General features: G+C 46.0%; 1 protein-coding gene across 1 annotated transcript; it reads right to left on the bottom strand.

The window, feature by feature from the left end:
* Positions 1–412: 412 nt before the first annotated feature.
* Positions 413–4,566, bottom strand: egr1 (early growth response 1). Its single transcript, XM_069669574.1, has 2 exons — positions 3,898–4,566; positions 413–3,011 (listed from the first exon to the last, which is right to left on the bottom strand). Exons 1-2 carry the CDS (start codon positions 4,106–4,108, stop codon positions 1,684–1,686), a joined length of 1,539 nt encoding a protein of 512 aa, XP_069525675.1. The 5' UTR covers positions 4,109–4,566; the 3' UTR covers positions 413–1,683.
* Between the last annotated feature and the right edge of the window lie 18,166 nt (positions 4,567–22,732).

Below are 22,732 nucleotides of genomic sequence, written 5' to 3'. Positions count from 1 at the left end.
ATTTTCTGCAATTTTGCCTCCAGATCAAATTGCTGGAAGTCTGTGTGCTCAACAGCGAGGGCCGGTGTGTATCATGAGATCTAAAATGAAAGTTAGATTAGCTTAATATCTTCAAGAGCTTGTTGGATCAAGATAAGAAATTCTCATCTTCAGTGTTTATAGGCATGGGAGTCATGCGATGGTGTTATCTTTAATGAAGGCTCAATTGGAGCGGTGATTTAAACGGAGGCTTTCCATAAGTTCAGATGAAATGGCTCCCTGTGATGTGAAGTTACGTAAAATCCACCATTAATCTGCATACTATTAACATATAAGATGATGGAATATATAATGTTCCTGCGTGTATGAAGACATTGTTATATGGTTCTAATGGGAGAATCTGGAAACACTTAATAAAGAATGAAAACAAATATACATATATATTCATATTTTTATTTATATTTCATTTCTGGGAGGATATCTTGTACACCAAATATCCCATTGGCAGTTAAGCGCATTCAATGTGTTTAGAAGCCAGAAACAGTCACTTGTTTTAACAAACACAAATACAAAATAAAGATAACCACAAAATAATGAACTGCATGTATATAACATACAAAAGAATCCCATGCCTACTCAGTAGGTAACTTCAACATTCCAGCTCTTGAAGATGTGGATATTTACACTTCAGTTTTACAAAAATATACTTTATAATTTTCTCCTTTTTTGCTTACATTCGAATGAAATGAAGCGGTGCCCTCACAGCTCGTCCCTTTTCCTCCCTCTGAGTATGACTTACATTCTGTAACAAAAATATTCCCTCAACCCTTAAGGCGGGATGCAGCGCATCCTCTCTCGCGCGCAGCCGAGTCACAACGCCAGCAAGGCTTCACAAAAGGCACCAAATAACGGGAGTGTTCGTCTGTTTTTTTTTTTAACCTCTTTTTTTCGTCTCTCTAGTTTTCCATATAACCGAGCGATATGTCACATGTGAGAAAGAGAGAAAGAGAAAGTACCAGTGGATGATATTTACAAACAGAAAATAACATCACTCTTACTCATGCTTGAATACTTAAGTGCTTTTTTTTTTTTTCAAACAATGTCAAAACGTATCACAGCATCATCACTACATAATAGAGAAAGTATGTAGAAAATATGGCCCTGCTCACTTCAAATAATACAATGCAAATATGCAAATCATTTTTCACATCAATGGTACCAAAGAATGATAAAAACGAAACATGGCACATGTACAATATACATATATGGTAGCTTATGTATATCATTCAATGTCTTTTGCACTGTTTGAGAGCCTGCAAGGGCGAACGTGCCTGAGCACCACGACTGCTGCCAATCTGTTTGTCTCTTTGTCTTTGTGTACCTAATAGCAGAGACCGTCGGTGCCGGTTTCTTCTCTCTATCTGTTGAGTTCCTTATGCATTTGAAGTGCTGCATTTGTTTTACAGAGACAGAAAAAAAAATCCCTTTTCATCGTCTATTGTCTTTGCCCAGTCCTTGACATGTGTCTCTTTCTCACTTTCAGGTAAATCTCAAGATTCACCTAACGCTGCACAGGGAGCAGACAGAAAAGTGCTTTTTGGAGGGGAAAACAAAGTCTTTTGATGCTGATTTCTTTCCCCTCAAAGAACCTTTAGGAAGGAGAGGTGCGGAGAGACTGTAAAAGTTTTTTCTCTCTGCTCTTTCTTAGCAGATCTCGATTGTCCTTGGGGAGAGAGTGGTCTGCATGTCTGATAGCGGGGTGGGGATGGGGGAGCTGTAGATGTTGGAGGCGACTGAGGAGGGGAAGGAGGAGGCCACTTGGGATTGGAAGGTGCTGGACATGGACACGGATGGGTAGGTGGTGGCCACGGAAGGAGATGGATAAGAAGTGTGGACGGGAGAGGAGTAGCAGGAGGTGACGGGGGAGGGGTAAGAAGACACAGGAGAGGGGTAGGAGGTGATGGGTGAAGGGTAGCTGGAGGCAGGTGAAGGGGCTGATACTGGCGCTGCTGTTACTGCCACCGCTCCCGCCTTCTCTGCCTTCTTGTCCTTCTGCCGCAGGTGGATCTTTGTGTGCCTCTTCCTCTCGTCGCTGCGGGCAAACTTGCGTCCGCAGATCTCGCAGGCGAATGGCTTCTCGCCCGTGTGCGTGCGGATGTGTGTTGTCAGGTGGTCGCTGCGGCTGAAGTTGCGCATGCAGATGCGGCACTGGAAGGGTTTCTGGCCTGTGTGGATGCGGATGTGACGAGTCAGCTCATCAGAGCGTGAGAAGCGGCGGTCGCAGGTCTCCACCGGGCAGGCGTAGGGCCTCTCGTGAGGAGGGGTCTTGCTCGGCCGGGTGGGGTACTTGCGCATGCGGCTGGGCTTGATGAGCTGGGACTGGTAGACGCTCTTTATGTCCTGGGAACCAGTCTGGGTGGCAAAGGCCTTGATTGTGGACAGAGGAGTGAGGGAGGGCTGGCTGGACTGACTCTGGAAGGGCTTCTGGTCAGGGGGCACCAGGCTGATCTCCCCCTGCTGCTGAGGGAACAGGTAGTCTGGGATCATGGGCACAGGGAAGCTGGTGCTGCAGGTCTTGCCGTTAGGGTAGGCGGGTGGAGGGTACTGCACTGCTCCAGCTGAGCCAGGGAAGGCCTGGCCCTGGTCTGGGAAGATGTCAGAGTTTGGGCTGGAGTAGGTGGGGGCAGCTGAGTAGATGGGGTTGGGCTCACTGTGGTGGATGGAGGAACTGAGGCTGGAGCTCTGAGATGAGGAGGAGGTAGAAGAACCGGAAGTGGAGGAGGAAGGGATGGATATAGAGGAGGACAAGGTGGTCTGTGAGGCCGCAGAGGAAGAGCTGGAGCTGGGGGCAATGTTGCCCATCAAACCAGTGAACAGGCCCAGGATGGGCTCCGCCCAGAGGCTGTTGCTGCAGGTGGTGGCGGGCTCCAGGGTGAAGCGGCCTGTGTAAGTGATGGGGGGCAGCCTCTGGGTGGAGTAGGTCTGCTCTCCCACCGGCTTCTCACAGTTGAAGGGGATATCAGGTAACGTATCTGCAGGGAGCACAGAGAGAGGAAGACATTAATCAAACTGTCGATATCAGAGGAGGGAGAGGGGAACCCTGCCAGCACAGTGGACAGTGTGTCACCCTTCTCTTCTGACAGATCAGTCAGGTGCCCACGCAGAGGACCCCCCCCTCCCCCATACACACACAAATATACACACACACCAATCCCCAACTAAACTGTTTCCCCCTAAACTCTAAAACTATCTCTTCCACACCTCAGCAGGGGCTGCTGTGCTGTACTTGCATTTCCCCTGCTCACGCTCTCTCGATCTTTCTTTCATTCTTTCTGTCTTCCTGTCTTGCACACACACACACACACACGCGCATTCACACTCACACACGCACATTCTTGAAGCCCATCACAGAGCCCGAGGCAATTGATTACCGAAACTGCAGTTCAGCTGGTTTTAGGAATGCAATTTGAATTGAGCTGTAGGAGTGTCTAGAGGCATGCGGTGACGGAGGACTGTTTGAGTCCTCCGAGAGCCGACAGGGATTAAGAGCTATCAATACATTTGTGTTCAATTTTTCTCTTCTGTGTGTTTGTATAAATGTTTTTAACCACTCAGCTAAAATTTACATTTTCTTGTAGCCTGCAAATGTACTTTTAAGTACAACATTTTTCACAAGAAGTCAGGAGAAAACTAATTATTTTAGACTTAGAACTAAAAAATCTTCATTTAAAGCTGAAGCTATTGACTATTTTTCAAAGTGAATAAATAATAAAAAGCTAAATATAAATATGAATTGCAGCTGTTTATTTGTCCTAACTCTTAGCTTGGTTTAGTGAGGCTCAGCAGATGTCATCTGATGTTTAGTTTACATGCAGCAAAAACAACCAGAGGCAAAAGAGACAAATCTTCAGCTCTTACCTCCAGCAAGGTGGTCATACTGTTCTCCTGGCTCCCCGGAGCCGAAGCCTGCACCTTCGGGTGCGGAGGCGGTCAGGAAGGGGGTCCCCGCAGAGCTGAGCATCATCACCTCCTCCAGCTTTGGGTAGTTATCCATGGGGGAGTGAGGGAAGCTCAGGGGCTCTGAGATCTGCAGGGCTGGGAGGATCATCTCGGTCTTGGCTGCAGCCATCCTCTGCTGGTGCTGGAGCTGCAGGTCTGAGGCTGCGCTGGAAGCTGCTGAGGAGGAGTACAGGGAGGCTGAGTGCACGCCGGCAGAGCGCTGCTTCACAGGTGGAGGGAATCACTTAGCCCAGTTCAGGAAGCGCTTCACTCTTCTGCTGATGCCGAGGAAGATGCTCCGTCACTCTTGATCTCCAGTTGTCCTCTTGTTTTCTCTCAGAGATGAGTAAAGATCCACTTGTTTTTTCAGAAAAATCAAAAGTGTCATTTATACTCATTCCCTAAGACTCATCAAAATTAATCAACAGATTAATCTCGATTTTTAATTTAAATAACTTATCCAATCAGGTGTTGACCTTCTTGGATGAATGTTGTTTTGACTTGAATGTTTGTTGTGATATTTCTCAATAAGGGACTTCTATGTGTTTGTCTATCTATCTCTGCTCTAACAGTTGCTCTTGTGGGCTCTCAGGGCTCTCTCTGAGCTGAGAGGTTTCCCCGCTCATTTTATACCCTCTTGCCGTGACGTAGATGTCCATATATGGAGCGGAGGAAGCCCATATTTAGTCACTGCAGCGGAGGACACATGACGCTGGCCTGGGGGGAAAGCAGAGAGGAGAGACTTTATATTAAGCTCTCGCAGTAAATTGCGAAGACAACGCCGCTCTTCCTCTGCCCAGAATCAATGTGTCTTCATAGCAGAACGGCTCCTTCAGACAGCAGCATAATTCTTGCTCTCTCCCTGTCGCCCCGTAGATTTGATTTGGATTTCCCATCTGTGCAGCAGGCAGCGCTGCTGCCGGAAAGCCCGGCTCCGCCGTGCCTTATAAGGTCGTGACTACATAAGGACCTATTCCGGTGGGTTTCCATTTCCCTGTCCTTATTTGGAACTTCCTGAGGCAGCGCTGATCGCTGCTTGGCAGTGAATGAGAGGCTGGAGTGCAAATCATGTCCTGCGCTCACAATAACTAATGTCAGCAGCAGAATCCTGCTTCGCTGCTTTAAAGCACAGCTTCAGACGGACTCTTAGGCTTTATGAGACAGACTTTGTGCAACACACTAACTGCTTTAGGGCCGGTGTGGGTTTTGTTAATGTTATAACATGGAAGACTATGTGCTCGTGCATTATAAAAAACACACGTGTTTTAATCACAAATGCACCAAGTCGGCGGAGTGATGACACATATTGTGTACTTTATCAACCAAAGTTAGCAGAAGTAACATCCTACCTGGTTCAGAAGAGACTTTACTCTTTCTTTGAAAGCTGGAACTTAATGTCTTATAAGGTGCTCTGCTTGCTACATTGCCATGCACTGCTAGCTTGAGGCCACTTTGGTTATAAATAATCAGGCGACATGTTAAATAGATCCTGACATTTAAATAAAAGTGAGCGTATTTCTAAAGTTATAAACTTGTAAATGTAAGACGGTGCAAACTCTGCTAGCAAACTTCCTCTAAATTAACTTTGCATCTCTCTCGGCTGTGGCATTGATTAATGAGAGCAGAGAGCCGCGGATGCTGACGAGGTGCGGGGCGATCTGTCTAATTGAGGGGTGTCCCCGGCTCGATATTCGGGGAATCTCTCTGCCACTCAGCGGCCTAATGGGCCGCATTAACAACGCTGCGCGCAGCTGCCAGGACGCCTGCGGGATGCCGATGTTCCCCCCGGCTGCTCCAGCCTCGGCTGGCGCGCCAGCACTGCTCGCTGGATGCTGACGGGAAATCAATGTGTTTCCCTTGTTGCTGACTGGATCTATATGCGAGCAGCCTCATTGGGAAACATCGTGGGCAGGACACTCTGGTGGCCTGAGAGAGAGAGAAAGAGATAGAAAAGAGAGGTGGTGCGCAGGTAAGACTTCAAACATCGTTTGATTTAGATTCAAAATAGGAATTTCATAGCTCTTAAATCTTGTTCATCGTCTCTTCATTTACAGGTGTAAGTGACACCTGCATGGATAGATAGATAGAGGTAGATAGAGAGGTACACACAGTAGGTTTTTGGTCTGTACAGGATTTATTCTCTCCCAGGCGTTTCCCGCTCAGCCTCTGGCAAATCTCTCTGTTTACCCCCATTAGACTGATAGCAAAATTCTGTCATTTATTATGGATGATCTGGAGCAGAGGCTCCTTCACAAAATCCAAATAAGCCTGAAGTGGAGGGCGCAGCTGGAGAATGTGTAACACTGTTTATTCATACAGTCAGATATGTATAAATGATCAAATCTAATCACCGCTGAAGGTATGTGGCTCTGCACAGCGAGGTCGTATTTTAGGAGGGAAATGTGGCTCCCATTGCACACGATCACTCCTAAAAGTTGAGTTTGCATTTTGTCTTTCAGGGGGGGGGATGCCACTCCTCTCCAGGCCTGTTTGTTTGAAGACAGAAGAAAAAAAAACAGAAGCTCCGGACATGATGATGGTGAGTTACTAAAGTGCCTGTGTGGTGAAGTTGTTGTACCAAATCCAAACTCCGGTCTGCATCCCTCGCTGCTGTCATGCATCAGTTACCAAGGTCGATAAATCTGTGGCAAAGCAAAGAAGAGAGAGCGGAGAGAGAGAGAGAGAGAGCAGATGAGAGAACTCATCATCTGATGACAAAGTAATAAAATCAGGTTAGGGAAAACTGTCAGAAAAGTAATAAAGTAATAAAGATGATAAACAGTTCACAGCGGCTGTTTGGGCCTCCCCTCACTCTGGTGCATGGAGGGGGTGGAAGCAGATGCTGTAAGGGCAGGGGAAGGAGAATTAGTCTGTGTGTGTGTGTGAGCGTGTGTGATGCGAGTGCTGTTACATGTTTGTTTGTGAGTGTTTGGGTCAGCCGGTTCACCCTCCTCGGTGTGTTCCCCCCTGCTGCCCACACAAAGCAGCCAGAGGAGTCCTCGCCTGATGAAACTCCAACGCAGGCGAGAAAGAAAGGCTCTCCCTTTACCTACGCAGCCACAGTGCCCCTGTTCACGCTCACACACACACACACACACACACACCCTGCGGAAGCGATGGTTGATATTAAATCATGCCCCAATTTGCCACATAGAAAAGACGAGGAAGTAGGTAGGGAAGCCAAAAAATGAGAGAGGAGGTGGAAGAGAGGAGAGGAGTTGGTACATAAAAATAAATGCAGGGGGGGGGATGGAGTTGTTTTACTGTAGAAAGGAGGAGATGGAGGCAGGATGAGAAAAAGAGAGATGGAGAAGGTGGGAAGGAAGGGTGAGGGCGAGAGAAAAATAGAAAATAGAGAGACCAAAAGAGAATCCTCACACCCACATACTGTACGTGGGAGCAAGTACCAGGCTTTGTGCTGGCATTTGTCAGCAGCCACTGCTAGGCAGTGAGACAGGCAGGCACACAGACAGACAGGCAGGCTGACAGACACTCCTGCTCTTCCGTAACACCTCCTCACCTACTGGGCCGCCCACAGCGACCAGTGGTGCAATCCCTCCACATTAGCATACAGGTGTGCGCAGGCTTGTGTGCTCCCATGATGGGCGGATCTAGATTAGAGGGTGGATGGTTACAGTTACTAAAGCCTGCGTGTTACATAATGTGGCAGAGGGGATGAGGATGAGGAGAGGAAGGGAGGGGAGGGGGGGTGTAATGACAGAAAGAGAGAGAGAAAGAGAGGACCTGATTATTTTGGAGCACAGATGCAGCTTTCATGCTTTTATTTTGGCGAGTGGGATTGGATGAGAGTGGTGGACTTTAGGATGATAAAAATGTGGCTGTGATGTGTTCAGGGCCTGGTTGATAATTAAATGGGAGAAGAAGAGGAGGCCTGATGGTCTCGGGCAAAGTGACAGGGTGAATATTAGCCCGTAGTCATGCAGAGGAGCGGAGAACGTGATAGGAGAGGTATTTGATAAATGTCATTTTTCTCCCAGCTTTTAAAGTGACGCCTGCAGGAGTGTGCGGCCTGACCTTTTTACACGCAGAGCGAGATGCGCCTGGGAAAAGACAAACTGGCGTTAGAGGGATGAAATCTGTCGGAAACATTGAGGAAACTGGCAGAGTAAAGGGGTCGTGGAAAAATCTGCGGACTAATTGACATGCATGAAAAGCCAAATGGATCTAATGGGATTCTTGAAACAAGCGTGGATGAAGACATCCAGCGCCGCATGTCTGTTTGAATACTTGACACCTCGACTCAGAGCGCCAGTCATCGTAAACCTTGGCTCACTTAGTGAAATCGAACCCACTACAGTACAAAGCAGAAGATTACAGCCCACCACCTGTTGCTGCGCTGAAGCAGCCAGACATTTTTCCTGCGCTGGTCAGAGGAGTCCAGGAGCGAGGCAGCCTCGTGTTAGCGGCGATGATAATGAACATCACAAGATTTCTCTTACTCGAGGAGCTGACCCAGGAAAGCTTTAGGCCCCGGTGATGTTTGAACACAATCTGTGACACTTCTCAGTCTCTGAAGGCGCCCCTCCGTGCCGTCTCACCCCGCAGGCCTCGGTGTAAGTCTATCACACAGGAACAGGGCCCCGGCATCAAATAGCCCCTTTATCTGCTCATCTGCCTGTTGTTGCCTCCTCAGGGTGGTAGGTGACAGAGAGACAATTACCAAACATGTCCCCCAGAGGATGTGTGACTCACCGAGCCCCTGGCCTGTTTGTTTCAAGCTCGTGACAATAGATCTGACCCTTGACCTTTCAGCTCCCGATGAGTCACCGTTAGCGCGCTGAAAGAAGGGTGCTTCCCCAAACCGCACAGCAGTCTCAGAACAGCAGCGGGTAACATTTAAAGGTTGCCACAAAACACTTTGTGTGTTTGTCTGAGCTGCATAAACGATAATGTGTGGGTGGCAAGACCCCAGTATGTTGACAGAGCTGTATAATAGGTCAGATCTGTGGGTGACATCTTCAGGGTTACAGTACTTCATGGCTGCTGGAGAAGCTGGTTCATTAGCTGAGCACAGAAAGTGGCCACTGCTTTATATAAATTATTCTATAAATAAATACTATTACATTTTACCTGCCTGATATGAAAATGTAGGTAGAAAGTTGTTATTTTGTGATGAGCCTTTTCCCCCCAAACTGTCCCTGAGGTAAAATCAGGTCATGACTCGTCTACCACAAACATCTTCTTTCCTCCCACTGACGATCAAGGAGTACATTTATAGTAGTATTTTACTTCAGTTCAATTTTAATGCTCTTATCTTAACATATAATTTCACTTTTGGTCACAAATTAAAAAAAAAGTTTTATTAAAAAAACATACGACAGGTATTTTCTTCAATGCTTCCTTATTAAAGATCTCATGACCCTTCAGATTTAACTTGTCACCCTTTAGAGGGGCCCGACCCCTGGGGTCAAGACCAAACCTGCAATGTGGAAGTGCAAAAAAACTGCAGTTCCTCGAGTGGCCACTCGAGTGGCCACTCGAGTGGACTCCAGAAAACAAGAAATAACATTACAGCAGATGGGAAAATGCCCATGTTTACAGCCTGGTACAAAAAAGGTTTTGTTATAAATAGCTAATTTCACTGTTCAAGATAACTGTACGGGGGGTGAATTTTTCTTTTATAACACACCCGTTTTAATTATATGAAGCCTTTAACCATAGGGGCGTGGTCACTTGAGTGACAGGTGGATCCTGCTGGCAGACACAGACACAGCCTTCGTCGGCCAGTGCAACGAGTCAGAAGTTGTTGGCTTTTCCCCGGAGAGATTACAGAGGACCGTAGTGATGAGAAGACCGGTCACTCATTTGTTTGTGTGCAAGCGTTTTCTGCTGTGCTTCAATTTTGAATTCGTTCAGCACAGTTCGAAATATTAATATTTCACCAGGTTCAAACGATGTATATCGAATTTCAATTGAAAAGTGACAGCCCTATTACCCGGTAGCCTACGTGTCGCTCACCCGCCGCTATTTCAAGCAAGGGCAAGCGAGCAGCGAGTCCGCTACTTCTTTAGTCTGATAAATAAACACGTCAGTCAGTCACCAACACCAAAAGAATCTCCTCTGTGGGAAACACGAAGTTAAACTAGCTCATTCAGGAGCTAATGGATCAGACACAGGCTGTTTAACTTTGCCAAACATGGTCACTTGGCTCCAGAAAACCAACATGGCGGCGGCCAAATCCCAGCCTAATTTACGCAGTCCAGAAAACCGTCATGGTGGCTGCGTCCATTATTTCTACAGTCTATGGTTGAGACCCACTAAACGAAACTAACCAACAGTATATAAAGTAATATAAACCAGCGCGACCTGCGCTAGCTGCAACTGTACGCTGCTGCTTATGTGACTACAGGACGCATCATGTATAACAATAATTTAATTCAGTTAAAGTGTCAACAAGACTTTTGATGCTTTCAGGAGATTTTGTTCTTCTCCTTTACAAAGACTTTTATTTGTAAAGCAATTTTTTGAATTTGTCGTATTTTCTGAGTGCTTTTGACAGCTTTTTATCTTCAAGATGTTCAATACTGAGCCAGCATAGTCAGCTGCAAGCCCCTTTGCTGAGCAGAAAATCAGACCAGATTCGTTTTAAGTTTTCTTCTCAGCTGACTGGATGTTGCGCCTTATTGCACCGGTACAAAGCTCCTCATTGGCTGATTGACTGAGCTGACTAACCAACTGCTGATGTCCTCACGTGGACACAGAGACAGACAGGAAGGAGCGAGGGAGGCAGAAAGATGTGGCCTCAGCATCCAGACTGAGCAGCCACTCGGTTTGTTGTCTTTAGCCAACACGTTTGGGTGTGACTCATGTGCATACGTACTCACAGCAGACAGAAAACATCCAGACGCACAGGCCTGTTTTTATTCTACTACAGTCTTCAGATTTCTGTCAGGAATTTAAACTTTGCTTTAGTCCGCAGTCAGATGGAGCTCAGCCAGTCCACATCTGTTTATGTGGACGAGCGTGGGTTTAGTATTGCATCAGACAGTCACGCCATCACCCTTGCTCACTCCTTGGACCTTGACGTTTATGGAGAGAACTGTAAGAAAGGCGGAGATGGTTTGGTTTTTATCTCTTCCTTTCTGGACCGAAAGCTATAAATACAAAACCAGAGCTTCTGAAAATTTGGTAAAGTAAAGCTGAAATCACCCTGTCGCTCAAAGGATGACCTGTGTAAACCTGGTGTTATACAAACAGCACACACACACACACACACACACACACACACACACACACACACACACACACAAACCTTTAAGTTGTTCTCCAGAGTTTATTTGAGTTTTGAGTCACATCAGAAGTTGCCAAGACAAATAGCCTCCTTGGGTCCAATGGCCGAAGCTGTTCCCAATAACTTGCTGTGAAGTGAAAATGACAGTCGGAGAGGCACATCAGCTCAGGTGAGAGTTATTTGTTTTGTAGCGTCGAAAGCTGAAGAAAAGTGACGGAGTAGAGAGGGTGAGGCGGAGAGATAAACGGGTGGGGAGAGGAAGTGATGGAGAAGCTGAGGCAGAGAGCAGCGGAGACAGAGAGTGGAAGAGAAAGCGGCTGTCGCTGGGTTGTTGACAGGTGGGCCTCAGGGCAGGTACGACAGGTTGATTCAGGTAAGCCCCCCCCTCTCCCTACTCTCTCCCCCCCGACCCTCCCCTCCACCCCAGCTAGAGACTGCCGATGTGGGATAGCCTACAGGGCTGAGGAGACAGCTCTCCATCAGAAAGCCCCGCAACCCTTTTACAATCATACGATAATCGTTTAACTCCGAGTGCCAGACGTCAACAGGCATGACGGCTGATGAGGCAGACACACAAAACCACAAACAACACTAACACTCCTTGTATGCTTCCAAGGAAACAGAAAAAAAAGAAAGGGAGGAGGCAGGAATGAATAAATGAAAAACTGTCAGAAGCATTTGGCTTATGGGACAATGGGTTTTTCAGGAGTTGAGGCTCGGAGGCCAGATGTCAGTTTGGGTCACTTGGACTGTAGATTCAGCAGCAGGTTTAAAAACTCTGCAGCAGCCGGACGATAAAAAACATCTTAAGTGACGAGTAATTTTCTGTAATGCTTTAAATCTACATTATCTATTACAAATTAGCAGGGTCAGAGTTGCGTCTCTCTTCTTCTTCATGCAGAACTCGGGTGTGCAGGTTAATGGTGCAACTGGATTAAGGAGACGAGATTCATACATAATGCAGGCGTTTACCTTAATGGGAGAAACGTGACTGGGGAGCGGTGTTTACATTAAAGGAGGGTGAGAGTTCAGCTGAGCCGGGGGAATATTTTTCTGCCTACGCTGGCGGCAGACGGTGTAATGAATTTCTATAAAGCGCACTGCAAATAAAAATAAAGACACACAAAGGAGGCTGCATGATGATGGTTGTCGGCTGATGCTGACGAGGAGAAATAGTCGAGGACGGAGTTGAGACTTGCAGAAGTGAACAGTTTGTAAAAGACGTTCAGTAGCCTCGGTCGACCCCACAAGTCTTCCTTTCAGCTACATGTTTGAGGAGGAGTTATAAAACAGGAAGTAAAAAGCTTTCATCGCCCACCTTTCAACAAGCACACACACACACACACACACACACACACACACAGGTTTCTACAAGGACACAAACCAGCGCCTTACATTATTTGTGTTTGTCTTGCAATCCAAACACACTTTGCACGTGGCTTAGCGAACACAAACACCCACTTACGCACACACATGATGGAGTCTAAGGGCCGACGCGGCTGCATGTATCCACAAGTGTGCTGACAGCACACACCCAGCGTATAGCCTGACGGTGTCTCGGCCACAATCCACCACACAATTAAAATAACCCTCCTCTGAAGGCCACGCCGCGCTGCCAGGTCTAACAGCCAACCAGGGGAACAACTCTATAGCATTATTTGGATATGCACTTATAATTTGGTGAGGAGTCTGATTTCTGCCTGCGTTGACTTAAAGATACAAATAAAATAGGGTGAGTGGTATGTGACAATGTGTGTTCTCATTACGAGCACACACACAGCCCTCCGTGGGTCTCACTCTCTCAGCCTCTCTCTTCTCTCTCCCCGTCTATCTCTGCGTTCCCAGACAGCTTTAGCAGTTCAAACCCTCGCACTGCGGCATTGTCACAATCCACACCGGTTGCCATGGAGAAATAGTCCTCCTGGTCTCCAAGGTACCCGAGTCTATTGTCTTTGGCTTCTTTATTTAGATGAAAACATGATTTGTTGGAAGGGATCTACTTGTTTTTTTCGCTGCTTCTCTTTCTTCTCCTTCCTCCTCACGAGCATCAATGCAGCGTCGCATGATGTGTATTGTTTCATTCTTCTCCTTTCCAGGAGTTTGACTACACGCGCGTGTGTGCGTCGAGCTCGCCTGATGTTTTGTAGCAATTAATTTCAGTGTGTCTGCATGTCAGCGCCCCAGGAGGGGGGCTGCATAAAAGTTTTCCCCCATTGCCACAGCTCTCGCCAGGGCTTATAATTGCCTTCTATTACCAGGGCTGGGTGTCACAGCCTGTCTGTCACCAGCAGACTCTCAACTAGCGGCGAATGATGAGGAAAGGAGTCGGAGTTTGCTCTTTTTGGCAGCAGAGATGATACAGGTTATATATTTATATATATATATATATACAGTATTGTAGTGTCCTCCAGCTATGTGGCCCTGCTTCTGCTTCAGCTCCTGCACTGTTGGAAAGACAGCTGAATAAGAGTGGTGCACTAACAACAACCACATTAAGGTGAGCCACACACCAAACAACAAAGACAAAATGTTCAGTGACTCTACTGTAGCTTTAGAAAGCAGCTGCGAGGGCTTACAAACACTTACAATCAGCGCGCTCTGACCTTTGACCTCGTTTATTTGCATGTTTCCAGCTCCACTCACAGCTGTCAGCAAGCTGCTACTTCTGCGCCACTTGAAAACCAAACAGGAAGTGACATCACGTCCGTTGCTCCGTGATATCACAGGGCTGAGTCGGAGAAAACGACAGAGTGAAAGGAAGAAGAAAAAAGACTGAGAGGCTGAACGGCCGATGGGTGGAAAGCGGAAGCTGTGTGTGTTTCGTTCTCATTCAGAGGCTGAGGCTCAGACTTCCCACACTCTGTGGTCGAGTTTAAGGCCAGCCAGACAAATAAAGTAATCCAACTGAAGTCACTTATCTTCTTAATCAGAGGGGCTTCACACACGCAGGCTCAGTCTTTGGCTTTATCCTCAGATGACCGTTTGAATCACCACAAATAAAAAGTCCCTCTGAAGCTTTAGAGTCAAACAAATAAATATTTTTGGGCGAGACTTTGCTGACGTCAGCAGCTGAAGACATTTGCTCTATTTTAGTTTCTACACTGTGTGTTCATTTTACAAACTACTTTCAAGCCTGTTTCACTCACGTTACTTCAATAAGGATTATAAATATGTTTCACTTTATGTGACATGTAAAGGACAGACACTTTGTGCTTTTCTGCTAACACATAGTTCTTTACTGTACTTCATGTAACACAGCTCAATCTGCTGTCAAACTTATGACCTGCCAGTTCACACAGACACACTGACAGTTGTGTTTTTTTCTTTTTTTGCATGCAAGGTGATGCAAAAGTGGAAGGAGAAGTTTCGGAAACTGTGACGCTGTGCTTTGTCAGCGCTGGGTGCAAAGCAGGGTGAGTTACCGTTGTGTGCTTTTGTGGTAGAAGCGTGCAGCAGCTTGTTCCTCTGGCACGGAGGCCGAACGATGAATGGAGTGGGTGCAGGTAAACACGCTAAAACAGGCCCTCACTGTTATTGTGCTGCCATGTTGACATGCTTCACATTCGCACACCTACTTTTTTTCTCAATACGTGTCGTCAGATCACCTCTGACTTTTCAGGTTTGGGGATCTTGCATCAGGATTTCTGCTCCTTCTTGGGATTTTAGATTGAAAAACCAGCAACAAGGAAACAGTTTCAAGATCTTACGAGAAGTGTGCACGTTAAATACTCATAGGTGAAAGTTTGAATCACCTCACACAAGAAAAAGGTTACTTCCTGAATCATGTACGTGACAGTAAATCTCTTTAAAGGGGTTTCTGAATGACGGCCCATCTTATCCACCCTCCTGGAGGATGCACACTCTGAGCTGAAGTGTTTCATCACTCATTATCCAACATTTGTTGCCATGATGATGACGATTGTGTGGATGATGCTGTTCTGACTGGGCTTGGCCAGAGCCACAAATAGGCACAAATTGTTTTGAAAGCAGTCTTCGTTTCTCATTTTCAGAATGGGGAACTAGAGAAAATGAGTCAGAGCAGATGTGTCGAGCTGCTGAGACAGCAGACACTGACTCCAGATCAGCTAATGGTTTAATAGGGAGATGCAGCCTACGGGGAGGAAAGGAAAGAGAGTCCGACGGTGTTCAGAGGAAGGGCGGTGTTGAAAACGCAGACAACGTCAGAAGGAGACGACACGCTGTGAACAGGACAAATAAACCAGCGGTGGGGTCGTGCGGGCTGCAGGGAATCACACAAACACACACAATCCAGCATCACTACACGGTGAACAAGCCAGCGCGGAGCAGGGGGAGCGGGTGGGAGAGCGGACGGAGAAGGAAGGGGGAGTGTGGGAGAGAGAGGCAGGAGGGAAGGGAGAGGAGGTCTGGAGCGGGTCCAGGGGAACTCCAGACTGCTGTTACCCAACATGCTCTCTGTCTACGGGGGCTGGGAGCCTGACTGCTGCTGCTGGAGAGACACAGAACATGCAGGGAGAGGGGGGCACACACACTCACACATTCATGTACACCCCCTGACACACAAACACACACACACTGCCGTCCCTGTGTCACCATAGTAACACACTGACCCCGGCCTTAAAGTTGCTCGTCGAGCCTGATCTCCTGCCAGGCTCTGAGTCGTGGGGTTGGACTAAATCTGCCTATTTATAGCAGACCCCTTGGCTCATTTCTACCAGTGACAATGAGAGCTAATCTGCTCCTCCAAAGCCACACCACACCTCCCTTACATCAGCCCCACTGTGGATTAGCAAAGGAGAGGGACGGGGCGAGGGAGGGAGGGAGGGATGGAGGGACTAAAGGAGCGAGAGTGAGACAGGAAGTGACAGAGAAAAAAGAGAAAGACAAAGAGAGACTTGGAACATCTTATTTTAACCCTTTAAACCTCAATGTAACAGCGTTATATTGTGTCTGTGTGTGTGTTTATAATAGCTTGTATCTGTTGTAAAGTTATGTTGTGTAGCTAGAATTATTCAAACTCACAAAACTTTATTGATATTTTAGCCTAAACTTCAGGAAACACATATAAGAATATACAGTGTTTACATTTGATGGAGTGGTTCACTTATTTTTATTGTTATTATTTTATTATAGTTGTGTGTTTGTTATCACTTGATGACTCTTGTCCTTTACTCTGACTCCTGAGCTGCTGTCACACCTAAATGTCTCCCAGCGAGGGATCAATAAAGTTTATCTTATCTTTTTTTATCTTAAAGTAAATATGAGATAGCTGAAATAAAAAGCTAAAACGAGCTGATACATAAGATAAAATGTACGTGTGATAATGTCACAAAGTAAGGGGTTAAAAAAATCTGATTCTCATATTTGTGTGTATCAGCATATGTGTAGCGTGTGTGTGTGTGTGTGTGTGTGTGTGTGTGTGTGTGTGTGTGTGTGTGTGTGTGGCTGAACTTACACCCACATGGACACAGACCAGCCTTTGGCCAGCGTGACTCGGCAGTGCCAGGGGTAATTGTCCCGCTGTTGGCTCCTGCTCGCAGCCACACTGAGTTAGCGGAGCCAGTCACAACGAGCAGCTCGTAACTTTAGCCGGAGTCAAATCCACTCCGCCTCTGGCTGCGGGCCAAGTCCACTGGCCTCTTTCTCACCCCCCCCCACCCCTCTCTCTCTGCTGCACACGCTGGCAGAGCACAGAGGTGGGTTCAGTCAAGGCCCTCGACACAAAGACGGAGGAGCTGCTCCAGATAAAGGGGCTGATAGTGACACCGCCCGTCCTTTACACATTTATTGATCTGGCGGCCTGTAACAGTGAGACTCAGCTTCAGCGGGGCTGATCTCTGCTCTCTCTCACATGTTTTCCTCTCTGCAGATTCTTGGTTTTTCTATTTTTTACAATATTTCCACTCTTTCTCTTTCATTTGTGCTTTTTCCATTCATTGCTTGTTTTTTTTAACCCTGATTGCAACAGTGTTTCTCCTCCTTCCGTTTTCTCTGCTCATCAACCGTATATGATATTAAAATAGCCGATCATATCCTGACATGTGACACAACACATAACAGGTTTTGAGGTTTCACTTCCTTATTCGTACCTGCAGGTGGACTGACTTGAACTCAGATGCATCTTGATTTATACAAACAGACGTCAGCAGTTGTCTTTTCACTTGTCTCGGGCACATTAGCCAAAGTGGGACTAATCCAATAAACTGAGCAATCAGCTTTGATACTATGAGCTGGTCAGATTGACACACATGCCGCTGCCACTCACTGTATTATCTGAGCAGACTTCATTCATGTGATCATGATGGGAGGCTTAGCTTCAGCGGCTAACTGTCCTGACTCGGCTAGCTCCTCTTGCTAATTGGCTTGGGCTGTTTCGTTTGTGGCTGACTGCGTCACACAGTAAACTTAACCTCAGCCCAGACATAAGTATATTAGCGTGGTTAAGTATAAATAGATCCGAGTAGTCAAATTAAACCTCTCTGTATGTGGAAGTGAGTATTTTGGGCACCTGTGATCTTGTTTTTGCTGTTAAATTTAGCTCTGTGGTCCTGAGCGAGGAGTGGAAACAGTGACAGGGACCTGTCACACTTCCTGTGTACTGTGAGTAGTGAGAAAACCACAACCCAGTGACGCCACACTCGGAAAAAAGAGAAAGAGAGCAACAGAGAGGCGTGGAAAGTCAGCGATGAGGAAGTTGTGGTTTCATTTGAAAAAGGAAAATTGTTGCCTGAACTGTAAGTGGATACCAGAAGTGAACTGTAAAGTTTCCTTTGTGGACTTTCCCCTTTTAGATAACTCGGCAGGCAGTGGTGATAAGGTGAGCAACAGACTGAATAAACTGCTGCTATTATTACTGCTAATACTTTGACTAACTGTGGAGGTATTTCTGTGCTTTGTTGCACAAAATGTTCAACACGTTGATCGATTTCAACAAGCGAACGCACACAAATAGATCCTTTTCTTCTCTCTTACACTCAAGTTCTCGTGCCTTTGTAGCTGCTCTCACTTCCCGTGGGCTATTGTTTGTTGTGACCTCCGCTAAGCATGCGGCGCACAGCAGAACACACAGGAGCACACACACACACACACACACACACACACACACACAAACCAGGACTTTAGCCTTTGTACTTTAGACACAAATGTGCTGCAGAGTTGCCTGATAAAACGCGGCGGAGCATCGAATTAAGAGACACATTTCAGCGAGTAATCTCTTATATAAACTGCTTATTTATATCAATGAATTGATAAGACGTCACAGAGTGAATGTTGCCTATTGTTATGTGATTATGATATTTTTACCCACAATCCTGAGCTGCTATAGTCAGAGGAAGTGCGAAATGAGTGCATGTTAAAGATATTTTTGGTTCATTTGTGTCAGTTACCCCGAAAAGCATAAATGCACTCATTTTAGTCTGTTTGTGTGGGAGTAGGAACACTGTAATGTAAGAGCGCCAGAGTGTGTGTGTGTGTGTGTGTGTGTGTGTGTGTGCGTGTGTGCGTGTGTGTGTTTGTGACATAGAGTGTTGGAAAGAGACAAATTTATAGTGTGAATTTTCTCTCTCTGAAACAACACAGAAAGTCATGATTCATCTGCGCTGCACAGACATAACCACAGGAAGTACCCATGAAACACACGCACACACATACACACACAACAAGCACACAAAGACATAACCAAATACCCTCACATACTGGAACACAGAGGAGAAAAACACACAAACACAGCCCATAAACTGTGAATATCTCAGGAGAATAAATTCATCAAGCTTCCTTCGAGGGATTTCGTCTCATCGATCTCGAGCCTCAACTATTTTTCTTCTAAACGGCCACCAAATCTTGTCGATCAATAACCTTTGGTCAAGACCCCATCACAACGTTACCATAGTGACCCTTACACACTGGGGGCATGCGTTAGAAAGTGGAAATCATAAAGAAGCGCGCGTGCGTGTGTGGATCAGGGAGAGTGAGTCGGCGCTCAGCCTTGACCCCCCGACTTCTTCCTCTTTGTAAACCTTGTTTGGTCCAGCGCGACAGAGCAGAATGGTTGCTCATTATTCCTGTTGTACGAGCGTGGTCCACGGGGTGATGGCCATCTCTCGCTGACCAGAAGGATTAAACACACACACACACAAAGTGAACAAGACATAAGGGAGAGGAACTCAAGGTTAGGAGAAATCCAGGCACGGCGATCGAAGCACACATAAAGCAGTGCAAAGTGTCATCTTGTTACAGGCGGTATTGATCATCAGAAGCTGCCTTCTGGTACATTTATGTTTAACTACAAAAATACACGTCTGAAAAATGAAAGGAACAGATTTATTTGAATTTCCTTTTCATTGCCAAAGCGGTTCGGAGAGTTAAAAACAAAACACAATTTATTTCTTCAGTGTGAGACAGGAGACGTCGTCTGACCTCACCAAATGTAACTTTTGTGGAAGAGCAGCTGTGGTAAAAATGTGATACTTCACTTTTTTGACTCGTATATTTTTGTGGAAATGTTTTATGTTACAGTCCACAACCTACGGCATAATTCCCCTATATTTACAGTGTGACTGTTCTATTTATTTGTATTAACAGTGCGCAGGTTCAGTACGTTACGATGCACACATGCATCAAAGAAGGACAAGATATGAAGTTAGGAAATGACACGGTAAAAATCTTGGCACAACAAATTTGCTCTGTAGTCAGCGGTTTTATTAAATGACCTTGATTTTACATTTGAAAATATTAAATGTTTTTTGGTGCAACAAAACTGGACCTTTCAGGGGAGTTTTATTTTATTATTATCTTTAATATATTTATCTGCTGAGACCGTGATCTCTTTTAAGTCCTATAACACATTTTTATCGGCCAGATTTTCCTCATTTAGATTTTTAAGAATTCCTTTAATAGAATTTTTGATGATTTTTAATGATTTGTTATTTGTAATCTTTGCTGATTTCATGACCCGCCTGTTTTATCTTGCTGCCTTTGTGAAGCACTTTGTAACCTGGATTTTGAAAAGTGCTCTGTAAATAAAGGCTTATATGTGTAGGCCTGTGCATTCTAGTTTAATGTTCATGTTACCCTCCTCTGCTCGCTGTGGCTCGTAACCCTTAGCCTTACCGTCTTTGCCTTTTTGAATGCTCTTTGTTTATACAAACGTGCTCTGAAGCAGGTGGAGAGACAGAGAACGCCCTCAGCCTCGTGCTCGCTGCCAGTTGATGCCGTTACTCGGATCGCTGTGATGTGGCCACAGGCCTGGCACGCTTGCTTTTCCAGGTGACGGCCACTGTGGAGACAGAGGGCCTGACCGGTCTTGGCCCGCCCTGTTACAGCAACTGTGCCAACTTACCATCAACTGGACGCTGAACAGCAGCGACACATGCGCCACCTTCCTCTACTAGAGACCGCGGGCACATGTGTTTGAACCCGGGAATAGATGAAGGCAAACGTTTGAATCAGGAGATCTGAAATCAGATTTGAAACCCTCGAATCAAAGAACATCAGAAGGAAGAGTGTTGAAATATCTGACCCGGCATCACGGTGTAAGCCGGGTGCTTCTGCTGCTGGTGGGCTGTAAGCAACGCAGAGAAGAGATTTGCAGAGACAGCCCATAACAGCTCCCTTGGAACCAATGACTCAGATATGCAGATGTGTTTACTTCCCTTCTGTTTCCCACCTCAACCAGCACACAAAAGGCAGGGGGAATGAAAGTGCCTGATAATGTCTTTAAGTGTTTCATTTATATATTTATATGCCGTTATAAAGAACTCATTTTTTACTAAAACTTAGACAGGCACTTCAAATGGAAATCTGTATTCCCTCCCTCCCTTCTGAGGGTATTCATCTTTTGTCTAATGCGTAGCGCTGCTCACTGTTAGTTTCTCTCTGACACCATGCCAGCAGAGTCATCTGCAAAGGGACTCATGTAGGGATTAAAAACCATCAACAGCTCGCTTTTAACAGAGAGGTGGGGGGAAAAAAAATAAAATACAATAAGAAAAGAAGAAAAAAAACTTGAGACAGTTTTGAGAAAACTTGTAGAAAGAGAATGCAGATTGTCACCTGACCCTGAGGCGAGGCAGCCCTAAATATAATAAAGAGAAGACAACAGAAGAAGACGAGGCGACACGACACGGGTAATGTGTTTTCTCTGCTGGTGTCGTCTGGCAGATCTGGGATGATTGAGTGCTGATGCCTGCCTGGGCCGCTTCAGAGAAGATCGTCTACCCCCCCCCCCCCCCCACACCCCCCCCCCCCCCCCCCCTTTAGATCACACACACTCATGACAACACGTGTGCACACACACACACACTCTTGTTTCTGAGTGACAAAACATGAAGGCGTTTTAACTGTCATCATCTCAGCTTCTCCTCGTTTTTTGGTCGAGGGAATATTTCAAGGTAACACTTTTATTTTTGTGCGAGTGTTTGCGTGTGGTTCTCTCCACGCTGGATGTGTGTCTTAATTATCACAGGGTTTAGTGAATTAGGGCAGGATGTGCATTATACTTAAATTTGCATAATCTCTGTTGAATAAACCTCAGTGACAAACATGCAGGCAGAAAATCTCACATGCTTACTGTACCGCGGGGCTTCCATATAAAACAGGAAGAAAAGGCATGTTTGTGACAGAAATGTTGTGCGTTTGCTGCAGAACGTGTGTATTAATCTCTGTATACGTGTGTATTAATCTCTGTATGTGTTCATAATCTCTTCGTATTGTGAAATTGTCAGCAGCAGATACAGACAAACAGGTGCTGGCTGCAGAGGAAGTTGATTGGCCTGGTTCCACGATCCATTTTCCCAAGGCTTACACACCCCTGCAGCTGTCCTCCAGAATATGAGAACCATGTGTGTGTGTGTGTGTGTGTGTGTGTGTGTGTGTGTGAGTGTTTGTATTGCACAGTTGCGGTTATGACAAATTCACTCCTCGTTTCTTGCCAATAAGAGAGACAATGATCTTCATTGACAAGAAAAACACACAATTCTGGTCCAAAATATAAAAGTAATTGTAGCGACTGATCAAAAGAAGGAGCCTTAAAAGATCCTTTGGACTGATTTTATGATTTCTCAGAGTTGAAAAGGAGTCGGACCTGCTCCTGAACGAGCTCCCTGATGTTCAAAGTGAAGTCATACATCAGGTTTTGGGGGCTTTTTAGCTGTTTTGCATGGCAGAATGTTTTGAAGCGAGCGGTGACAGCCTCAGCCAAACTGAGGAGTCTCATTCCTGTTGAAAACACTTTTCTTTCTCCCTCTCCCTCCGTCTCCCTCTCTCCTCACCCGCCTCCCTCTGAAGCCGCAGATCACTTGAAAAAGAAAGGGGAAGGAACATGAATAAAAACTGAAGGCGCTTCTCTTAGATATGTCTCTTGATGCTCTTCAGATCTTTAAGACTTCATCAGAGGGAGAGGCAGGGTTACTCGAAGAAAACTGAAGGACTCTGACTTCCTAATCTACCGAACAAGACCTGAATCTGAGAACACACGAGCCGCTTCTTTTCCCTCACTCGTCATATTTTGATCTTTTCTATTTGACC

The sequence above is a fragment of the Semicossyphus pulcher genome, unplaced genomic scaffold (genome assembly GCF_022749685.1).
Source record: "Semicossyphus pulcher isolate SPU_LCO1_2020_fin unplaced genomic scaffold, fSemPul1.0.p SCAF_2, whole genome shotgun sequence".
NCBI lineage: Eukaryota > Metazoa > Chordata > Actinopteri > Labriformes > Labridae > Semicossyphus > Semicossyphus pulcher.
The sequence above is the reverse complement of the archived record's forward strand: the minus strand, read 5'-3'. Positions and strand labels throughout refer to the sequence as shown.